The sequence below is a fragment of the Schistosoma mansoni genome, chromosome 5 (assembly GCF_000237925.1).
Source record: "Schistosoma mansoni strain Puerto Rico chromosome 5, complete genome".
Taxonomy (NCBI): domain Eukaryota; kingdom Metazoa; phylum Platyhelminthes; class Trematoda; order Strigeidida; family Schistosomatidae; genus Schistosoma; species Schistosoma mansoni.
In genome coordinates this window covers 9,335,008-9,346,825 of record NC_031499.1, presented here as the reverse complement: position 1 = coordinate 9,346,825, position 11,818 = coordinate 9,335,008, and the positions used below count along the sequence as shown (strand labels likewise).

Genomic DNA, 11,818 nt, shown 5'->3' with positions numbered 1-11,818 from the left:
TTTCTCACACTGAGTAGGGAATTACGGGAATTCTCTGCCAGAACACTTAATATCAACGCCTATTGATACATTAAAAGTAAGATCGAACCTTCACACAATTACAGGTTGCAAGGATTAATATAGATCCTTATTACCGAAGTCTGAAGACACAACCATTTGCATCGAGGCTCGAAGTTTGACGTGATCCAAGGTCAAGGTCACATTAGCATGGCTAGAAAAGGTGAACGTGTTTCTGCAAATGAAGATGATGATGAAGATATTTATGACCCTAAAAGCAAAGGATTCTGTCGTGCATGTGTCGACTTGTCAAAGTTCGGTCTTTTGAAAGCAAAGGAGATGGTTTCCAAACCGAGTATAGGTTTGTCCTTTCCCATAACGTTCTTATATCTTATATTGTATTGTTCACTGTGTTTTGAAATGCAAAAACTAGCCCACAAAATTCTGTGCCGGATGAATATGCGTGTATAGTTAATGTCAAAATTCAGATTTTTGACTCACTTGCTTGTACAAGTAAATATACGTTATCAATGGATATTCTATGATCTAGGAGGATGTTATCGGTAGTCAAACTCGATAATCAATCTCCTGTGGCCTATATACTGCTTTTATGGTTCATATTAGTTTTTGTATTCTAATTTTTCTTAAAACCTTATGAACTTAATAAGCGTTGTATGTCGTTTAAGTTACTCTTGAAACAAGGAATTTACAACTAAGCTTTATGGACGACTTCATGCAATATGTTAACTAATCGGAATGTAGGCAACACAAAGGGGCTATTTTCTATAATATATCTGGAAACTTGAAGTGTATATATACTTTCTACAGGGTTTAGTAACGTGATAGGGTTCGTATTAGGCTAGGATGTGAAATGCCCCCATATACCCTGGTACGGCCGAGAGTGGGAAGAGTCCGCTCTGCCTCCAGAAATGCTCTTACATGGCCACGCGAATATAAGACCTCTGCTAGGGAAGTCCTACTCACTACCTCGTGGCGGGGGTGTTGTTTACGAAACTGAGAGGACGAAAGGCGAATGTCCATTGCTTTAACCGCGTTGGTGGACATGGAAAGTTCACCTAGGGGAGTTGGAAAACCCTGATTCCAAACCAATAGTGCACATGAGCTCCAGTATCCTTAGGGAACAAATAGCGTATGAATCAATCGTTGGTCACTGGCTACCATGGGACTGCATCTCCTCACGATGCTCCACTGCCTTGTGAACTAGACCTTCAGGTCAAAGGCTCGGGATGTGGCCCCTTAAGAAAACCACCTGCTTCAGTCTTGGCACCTTTGCAGTATCACAGCCCTCACACAAATCGAATGAGATTTGTATGGCGCACATGTATCTGATGCTTTCTTGTACCAATATTTATGTGTTTAAATAAATAAAAAAAATAATGGGATGTGAAATAATCCTTTCTATTGGTGTTTACGGGTTTGAACTGGTGCTTCCGTTATTATCGTTATTATAACTATTATCATTATTATTCCTATCGACTTATTCCTATTTTATTATGCTCACCTTCCTCTATTTCTTCATTTTTGTATGACACAAATATATATTTTATCCCCCACCATTGTACCAGCTTATTTATAAATGATTGTAAATAAATGCTAGTTCACACCTGCAGTTTAATTTCAGAGCCTTTGTCATGTTAAAAGTAGTTGACTCAGTAATTATAATCTTGGCATTGTTCAATCATCTACATAGATTACTCGTGGAGGAGCATAGGCTACCCACCACCATTCTCCATCGAACTCAGTCCTCAACCATCCGTTCCAGTTCCTACTCGTATCTGAGTAATAATGCCAGGATGTTTGGGATGCATTTCTCCCCATCTAGATGTAAATTGTTACTCCAGGACTGGCCTGCGTCAACACCTGAACTAAGGATAGGGAGTGAAGTAGTCGAACGCGTGGACAACTTCACTTATCTTGGAAGTCTGATCAGCCCTAATGGGTTGGTGTCTGACGAAATCTCAGCACGGATTCAAAAGGCTCGTTTGGCTTTTGCCAACTTACGTCACCTATGGCGAAGACGAGATATACGTCTATCAATTAAGGGACGAGTATACTGCGCAGCAGATCGCTCTGTTCTACTTTACGGCTGTGAAACATGGCCATTAAGAGTAGAAGATACTCGTAGGTTACTAGTATTTGACCACAGATGCCTTAGAAATGTTGCTCGCATCTGCTGGGATCACCGGGTAAGTAATAGTGAGAGTAGACACAAGGCATTAGGGAATTATGGCAAATCAGTTGATGAGGTTGTAAATCTTCATCAACTGAGATGGTTAGGCCACGTGTTACACATGCCTGAACATCGATAACCATGACGCGCAATGCTGACTAGTGTAGGGGATGGTTGGAAAAGAGTTAGGGGCGGCCAAACCAGAACGTGGCATCAGTGCTTGAAGTCATTAACTTCTAGTCTGAGCCATGTTCGTAGATGCAGACTACCTGGTTGGGATCCGCGTGATGATCGTAACCAATGGTTAGAGACTCTAGGTGACGTGGCTAAGAATCGATGGCGTAGGTGTATACACTCTTTATGTTCCCTTAAACCTTAAGATTAAAATTGCTTCATAACGTTCTTCCTTTCTGTACTATATCCTTATATACAACCTTTCTTTTATATATTAACACCACTAAATTAACTACTATGAATCTGGTGTTCATCTTTTTGTGCTAACGAGATATGGCAACTTGGACCGATGCACAAATGTGCCTGGTCCTACGTTGTAGCTGACTGACTGACTGCTCCTATCTCCCGAAGTGATATCTTCTTTTGCCTTCCTCTTTTCCGCTTCCCTTCCAGATTCCATGTTGGGGCTTGCCTAGCGATTTTTTATTTATTTATTTAAACACATATATATTGGTACAAAAGGGCACCAGATACATATGCGCCACAAAAAATAATGAAAGTAGGAAGAGAAAGGATGAAAAGGTAAGGCGGACTAAAATGTACAACCAGAAGACTTTCAGTTAAGAAAGTTAGAACCACTCTTTATGAAGAAAGTAAAAGAAGGTTACAGCAGGCTCGCCACTGGCTTCTATTCTGAGCCATATCTGATAACGTCTCTAGCCACTGTGTTGCACCATATCTCGGACTCCAGCCAGGGAGTCGTGAAGGACCAACAGAAGCTAGCCCTTTGCAGCTCTCTTTCATGCCACGACACCATGTCATACACTGACCTCCTCTCCGCTTTTTCCAACCAGTCCCAGAGTCGGCAAATAATGCACGACGTGGAAGTCTCTGGGACGACATTCGTAAAACATGTCCAAGCCACCGAAGTCAGTGTTTCAGGATGGTGACATCAATTGAATTATCGTCTCTGCGCCCGAACACACGGTGCTGAACCTCTGCATTACTAACATGGTGTTGCCACTGGATGTCAGCAATCCTTCGGAGACAACGATGATCGAACACAGAGAGTCGTCTAACATCCTCAACTCGGAGAGGCCAGGTTTCACAAGCATAGAGCAAAACTGCTCTCACCGACGCGTTGTAGATCCGACCTTTTACAGCCAGACTAACATCACGAAGGCGCCAAAGATGGCCCAGATTGGCATAAGCCGCTCTGGCTTTTATTATACGTGCATCAATCTCATCACCCACGCCACCACCAGCACTTATGTAGCTACCTAGATACACGAACTTCTCAACTACTTCAATCTGCTCACCATCCGGGGTGAGTACAAGATTAGAATCCTGCCAGTCTTGTAGGAGTACTTTGCACTTGGAGGGTGCAAAGCACATACCGTACCTGCGGACACTGATTGCCAACTGATTAAGTGCGGATTGCATGGTTTGAGCATTATCGCACAGTAAGACAATATCATCCGCATACTCAAGGTCGAGAAGTCGTTCTCCAGGCAACATATCCACACCGCCATTACTTACATCCATCAGAGCTGTTTCCAGGATGTCGTCGATAGCAAAGTTGAAGAGGAATGGTGAGATCGGGCAACCCTGCCTAACCCCACTGCTCGAATGGAACAAGGGAGAAAGGTGGTTGTATGCCCTCACTCTGCCTGAGGTGTTCGTATACAGGGCCTTTAAGATGTTAATGAACTTCTCAGGCACACCCTTCTTCAATAGACAATCCCAGAGAACAGTCCTGTCCAACGAATCGAAGGCCGCCCTGATATCAAGAAACACTACGATTGTTGGCCTGCGATAAGTATGATGGTGTTCTAACATTTGGCGGAGGGTGAAGATGTGATCAATGCATCGTCGACCAGAACGAAAACCAGCCTGCTCCTCGCGAGTCAATCGTTCTCGGGTTTTAAACAACCTACGAAGAATGATAGAAGCCAATAGTTTGAACGCAATCGAAAGTAGACTTATCCCCCGATAGTTATTGCAGGAACAACGTGAAACCTTTTTAAAGATAGGGACGACTATCGACTCATTCCATGATGTTGGAACACTTTCTTCTTCCCAAACCTTTCCAAACAACACAGTCAATTCCTTAGTCAGAAGGTCACCACCATCTTTAAAAAGAGCCGGAGGTAAGTCATCTGGGCCAGGTGATTTGTAACGTTTCAAGAGTTGGAGTTCCTTGCGGACTTCCGCCTCGTTTGGTGGATCAGTCGTCACCGGCCATGGGGGGCAGGACAAGCTGGTTGATGTTGCCGGAGCAGCAGGCCAGTTGAACTGCCCTTCGAAGAATTCCGCCCATCGTCCAAGACGTCGAGAGATGTTAGTGATTGGCATCCCATCATCCTCGTAGATTGTTTCACTCACACCAGACTTCTTGCTGCCAGTGGCTCGGATGAGTTGGAAGAGCTTCCGGCAGTTACCAGATGCAGCTGCTGCTTCCATCTCATTAGCACCCTCCGACCACCAGGCTTCCCGGTCCTTACGCAAGCTTTGCCCAATTTCATTACGTAACAGCCTTCGTTTGTGGTCAAACTCACGGTCACCCGGAGTAGACCGACGGGCCTCCATCAGTTGTAAGGAGCCAGAAGAAACCCAGTGCTTATAAGCGATACGTTTCGCGAAGCCGCAAGCGGTTTTACTCGCCATTTTCATGGCGTCGTGAAGAAGCAACCAATGCTCATCTATACTTTTCGGTGGGGTGGTAGCTAGCCTAGGGACCAGCTCCGCTCGATACTTACTTGCAACAGAAGTTGCAGCCAGTTTACTAACATCAATCCGTTGGTGGTGGTCGATCCTTCGGCCACTGAAAAGTAAGGTGAGATTGGCGCACACCAGGGCATGATCAGACTCCAGATAGGTACTCCAAAAGGAGCGGCAGTCTTGTACACAACCACGCCAGCGGTAGCTGATCGCGATGTGATCAATCTGAGTCCAGGCTTGGGATGCAGAGGGAGGACGCCAGGTGGCACACCGGCGATGACTGTGCCGGAAGTTAGTGCTGACCAGAAACAGGTTGTGGTCTGTGCACAGTTGCAACAAACGGTCCCCGTTATCTGTCCTGCGACCAACAAGTCCCCATCGGCCACCTAAACGACTCTTCTGTGCCTAGACGCCCGACCTGTGCATTCAAGTCTCCGGCTAGTACTACAATATCTGTCGAACGCGCTTTCTGGAGAAGAACTGTTAACTGATGGTAAAACTCATCCTTGATTGCATCCGGGCTGCAATCTGTCGGGGCATAGACAGAGATGACGAAAAGACACCGTTTCTCACGCCGATTTCTTCTCACTTTGATGGAACTTTCTAATCTAACAGCACGTAACCGACTGTTAATGGGGATCCAATCGATTAGTGCTGCCTCAGCCCTAGCGCTTAGTGAGACACCAACGCCAGCAAGACCAGACGAAGATGCCACAGGGTCCCCGGATAAGCGTAGGTGGAACAAGCTTTTCGAGGCGACAGATGGAGAGCGGATTTGTAGTACTTCACTAGAGTCTTGAATACGGGTCTCGGATAGACAACAAACATCAACATTAAGACCTTCTAAAGACATAGCCAGCCCTATCTGTTGTCTGATCTGCATTAGTGTGCGAACATTGAAGGAAGCCAGCTTGAACGGCGTACGTGGTTTCAGAAAGACTGCTTCAGTATTCATAATCGGTGGAAGCATTCACTTTCAACCAGACAGTGACTGGAGATCGTTTAGATAGGACAGATTTTCCACCATGGGCGAGCTGCTGCATAAGTTGAAAAGTAAGGTTACACAAATTGGGGATAAAAGGGGGTGAGTTAGCGATATGGTAAATAATAATAATAATAATAATAATAACAATAATAATAATAATAAAGGTAATAATAATAATAAAGGTAATAATAATAATAATGTAAATTGTCTTGCTTCTAGTATGAGCAGGAATAGTATCGTCAATAAAATTCATCATTTCATTTATTTGTGTGTGGGCTGTGATACTGCCCGGGTGCCCAAACCGAAGCAGGTGGTTTTCTTAGGGGGCCACACCCCGAGCCTTTGACCAAAAGGTCTGATCCACAAGGCAGTGGAGCATCGTGAGGAGATGCAGTCCCATGGTGGCCGTTGACCAATGACAGGTTCGTCCGCCATTCGTTCCATCAGGATACTGGAGCCCATGTGCACAATTGGTTTGGAATCAGGGTTTTCCAACTCCCCTAGGTGGACCCTCCGTGTCCACCAACCCGATTAAAGCGCCGGACATTCGCTTTTCGTCCTCTCACTTTCGTAAACAACACCCCCGCCACGAGGTAGTGAGTAGGACTTCCCTAGCAGAGGCTATATATTCGCTGGCCATGTGAGAGCATTTCGAGAGGGAGAGTAGACTCTCCCCACTCTTGGCCGTACCAGGGCATTTGGGGGCAATGTGTGTCCTATCCACTTCCATCGTATTTTACTAATTTCTTGTTCAGGCGAATGTTGGTTTGTCCTCTCCCACAGTTGCTATTGCTTATAGTATCCGGCCAACGGACATTGAATATGTTGCGTAGACGGCTGTTTATAAATACTTGTACCATTTTGATGATAGTTGCAGTAGTTCTCCAAGTTTCAACTCTGCAGAGTAAAATTGTCTTGATGTTCGTGTTGAAGATTGTGACTTTGATGTTACTTGGCAGTTGTTTTGACTTCTATATGTTCTTCAAGTGGTGGAATGCTGCCCTCAACTTCACAGTCCTTGTGTATTCGTCTGCATTACATCCTCCACTTCCATCAACGATGCCGTCCACGTACGTGAGAGTTTCCATCTCTTATAGAGTTTCTCCATCAAGCGTGATTGGTTTGACGTTCTCCGTGTTGTGTTTGAGGATCTTGCTTTTTCTCTTTGTGTATGTTGAAGCCTATTGATAGAGAGGTTGTTGCCACACTGTTTGCCTTGACCTGCATTTGTTGATGTGTATGGGACAGAAGGGTCAGGTCATTTGTGAAGTTCAAATCGTCTATATGCATGCAATCTATCCATTGTATTCCGTGCTTCCCTTCATATGTTGAGGTTTTCATAATCCAGCCAACCACCAGAAGAAAGAAGGGGCGAGAGTAAGCAACCGTAGAAAACAACCTTGCTGAAAAAACACGACCATTCAATGGCCATTCTCAATATCATATAACTGGCCTAAGCCCTCGAATCATTAGAGATTAAATATAAGACCATTAGCGAGATAAATAGCTTTTTCATGTGATAAAATGATATCTTTATATACAAAATATGAACACAGAATAAATAAGGTAAAATATCATTGGTGACTGGAGGAAATTGGTTTATAGGTCACTCATTCTCCAATTAATGACGAATTCATCGTTAGGTCTAATCTTTAGGCATCATATCATGTGCATGCAAACGGTCACCCAACCGTAGCTGCTACCTTGATATGCTAGTCGGGCTTGTTCTTTTATAGTAACCCGAACGAGCTATATTGCCTAGGAAATTTTTCCAATTAGGTCCTTTTATCACAGGCAGGTCAGCTGGCAAATGAAAAGACTTTGATCAGAGAACTCATGATCTGAGAGAGAAGCAGTTAGGTATTTCCTTCAAGCAACTAGCATCTGCAGCAATTCTGCCTCCTTACAATTTAAATAAGTAGCTAGAAAGGGTTGCCCCTGAAAATGTCACGTCTCACCTTACCCTGTGGTCTTCTGTTTCTGGCAGCAAAGCTCCTTCAAACACATCCAAAAGTTCCCATAAAATGCCATGTGTGACCGGTATCAAGCAGTTGTCACTTGGGCTCCTCGATCGCACTCTCAAGTCTCAGAAAGCTGGAGCTTGCAGCGGTGCTAACTTCGCGTATCTTAAGAATAAGTATCGTTTTACGGTGTAGAAAACTGGAAATCTACATTTCCTCCACATGCTTCTAAAAGTATTTGAGATCATCTAACGACTTGTATACTGTCAAAGAGCTTGAAATGTTGGATTGAATTCCCATCTTGGTCATTAGTTGTTCCCTGAACCTCTAGCTAACAATTAGCTCATTTATATAATCATAAATTGTGTATTCATACTGTTATTTCAGTATTGATATTAATCAGTGGTTGGAGACGTAAGGTAACATGTCTCAGGATCGGTCACATTGATGTAAATGCATTCACTTTTTATCTTTTTCTTTGAATATTTATTTATACATCTTTTCATTCTGTTATTTCAAATCATATGCTCAGTATTCTGATGTTTATCGTCATTACTTTGTTACTACTTTCCTTTGCTATTCATTTTATTAACTTGGTCTCATCGTACAATTGTTTTGAGGAGTTGGGATGACTCATATTTTGTCCCAAACCTTATATAGATTATGACTGACTTGTGATATCCTACACATCCACAGACGCGCATTATATTAAACTGCTGTGTCTTAAGATGCTTTGTTGTAACTTGAGGTCACTGATCGTTATCACATATTATATTGCTCAATCAGGATTCTGATCATTGACTAGTTCATCTTCATGGTTAATAGGACTGATGACCTATTATTTCACGAATTTACACACTGACTGATGAATCACAATCAAGGCGTTAACGCTTATTGGTCCTCGAATCCCTTGTTACCAAGTATTCAATCTGAAGACAAAGAGAAAAAAGATTAATTTTCGTTATAAACATGTACACACCAACCATGCTTAATGTAATTCGATTGATGTTTTGCTTCTATTCAGAGTGTCCACCGGATAAAATTGAACTTGGAAAAGCGACATGGACTTTTTTGCATACAATGGCAGCATATTACCCTATACATCCGACATCGAAACAACAAGAAGATATGAAGAAGTTTTTACAAACATTTGCACAGTTCTTCCCATGTCGACAATGTGCTTATGATTTTGAATCTAGTAAGTATAATGTACATTGTTTAGGTATTATACTGTATCAATACAGTAGTCAGATGACGTTATCAAGTTATTTATTTATTTATTTAAACACATACATATTGGTACAATAGGGCACCAGATACATATGCGCCACACAAAACAATGAAAATAGGAAGAGAAAGGATGAAAAGATAAGGCGGACTGAAATGTACAACCGGAAGACTCTTTCGGTTAAGAAAGTTAGAACCACTCTTTATGAAGAAAGTAAAAGAAGGTTGCAGCAGGATCGCCACTGGCTTCTATTCTGAGCCATATCTGATAACGTCTCTAGCCACTGTGTTGCACCATCTCTCGGACTCCAGCCAGGGAGTCGTGAAGGACCAACAGAAGCTAGCCCTTTGCAGCTCTCTTTCATGCCACGACACCATGTCATACACTGACCTCCTCTCCGCTTTTTCCAACCAGTCCCAGAGTCGGCAAATAATGCACGACGTGGAAGTCTCTGGGACGACATTCGTAAAACATGTCCAAGCCACCGAAGTCAGTGTTTCAGGATGGTGACATCAATTGAATTATCGTCTCTGCGCCCGAACACACGGTGCTGAACCTCTGCATTACTAACATGGTGTTGCCACTGGATGTCAGCAATCCTTCGGAGACAACGATGATCGAACACAGAGAGTCGTCTAACATCCTCAACTCGGAGAGGCCAGGTTTCACAAGCATAGAGCAAAACTGCTCTCACCGACGCGTTGTAGATCCGACCTTTTACAGCCAGACTAACATCACGAAGGCGCCAAAGATGGCCCAGATTGGCATAAGCCGCTCTGGCTTTTATTATACGTGCATCAATCTCATCACCCACGCCACCACCAGCACTTATGTAGCTACCTAGATACACGAACTTCTCAACTACTTCAATCTGCTCACCATCCGGGGTGAGTACAAGATTAGAATCCTGCCAGACGTTATCAAGACAAATATCTAAGTATTTTCTATGAAGTCTTACTCTGTTACCTTAGATCTAGTAGCAATTTTAGTGACTTTGTGGTTTGAAGTATCTGAAGTTCAACCATCGAACGACAAACTCCAACTCCGCTTCAACTGGACACAAAACGTCCCTTCAGAATGCTTGCACAAACATATTCATCGTTACTGAAGCACATCAAAATGATTTACATTTTCCATTAGTCAATATATCCAGATTTTGGATTATATTTCAAAATACTCCTTATGTATCGTAAAACGATCGAATGTGCAACGCTGAGGTTAAAAGAAATGTAGAGGGGTGGTCAAACCAAAAACACATCATCAACCTATGAAGTTATTAACTCCCGGTCTGAGTCGTGTTAGCAGACGCAGTCTGTCTAGTTTGAGTCCACGTGATTTCAGTCGTTGGCAACTTCAGATGATGTGACCAAAAATCGTTCACAGTAACGTAAATGTGATCACTTTATATTCATTTAAAGTTTGAATTCGAACATTCTTTCATACATACCTTTTAATTTTGTCCTTACGAGTGATATCCTCAGTTTTATGTCAGACAAATGGAATGTGACTAACAGTGGAATCCAGGACATATATTTCGTTCTATTCGGGTCTTGTCGGCTGGGTGAACATCTACCTCCTTTAGTCGTCCACTTTTAGACTGGAACTCAGTATCATTTGTTTCGAACGTCAACGCGTTATCCACTTAGCTACTGATCCCAGATAGCCGCTCATTTGTGCAACAATTATATCCAGCTAATCAGTCCTGAATAAGACGAAACGTACATCGTGGACTCCACTGTTAACCGTAATGCATCTATTTTGCATAAAGGCTATGTAGAGTCAATCCGTACCGGGTGTACATACCTTAACCAAGACTGATCAAATTTCACTTAAAAACTATCATCGGTTTTGATAATTCAAACCGTTAAAATGTATTCCCAATTTGATCTCTTTTAGCTATTCAGGTTGTTCATTTCATCTCGTTGTAGTAATGTGATATGTCAACTTAGGTCAATCCATGTATATCTCAGACTCTACCATTGATTATTATCAACTCAATAAAAGAAGCATGGTAGTGACCTTCCTCTCTTAACAAATAATGCTAGTTTTAATTTTATGTAGTTACACTCACTAGCATTTTATACTAACGTTTTCTTACCTTGGTGATCATATCCGTAACCGTGAACAAACAATTCTGAGCCATATCACTTAAAGTCTTCAACTAATAACGACAATTATCACGCTGTTCCCATCCAGATAGTCGGCATCTATCTACATGACTCCATTGTCTAATGAACTGAAATAGATGAAACAGATGACAAGTATTTTGGTTGTAAAAGTATTTATAAATTACAAATGCCCTGGTATGGCCGTAAGTGGGGAGGACCCGCCCTCTTTCTCGAAATACTCTCACACCGCCACGCGTACATAGCCTCTACCAGAGAAATCTTACTCACTGCCTTCGCGTTTACGAAATTGAGAGGACGAAAAGCGAATGTCCGGCGCTCTAACCAGGTTGGTGGACACAGAAAATCCACCTAGGGGAACTGAAAAACCCTGATTCCAAACCAATAGTGCACATAGGCTCCAGGATCCTGAGGAAGCAAATGGCATATGGACTT

General features: G+C 42.8%; 1 protein-coding gene across 1 annotated transcript; it reads left to right on the top strand.

The window, feature by feature from the left end:
• Window positions 1-207: 207 nt before the first annotated feature.
• On the top strand, window positions 208-468 carry Smp_103380 (hypothetical protein; the record flags this gene model as incomplete). Its single annotated transcript, XM_018797840.1, has 1 exon — window positions 208-468. One exon carries the CDS (start codon window positions 208-210, stop codon window positions 466-468), a length of 261 nt encoding a protein of 86 aa, XP_018652842.1.
• Between the last annotated feature and the right edge of the window lie 11,350 nt (window positions 469-11,818).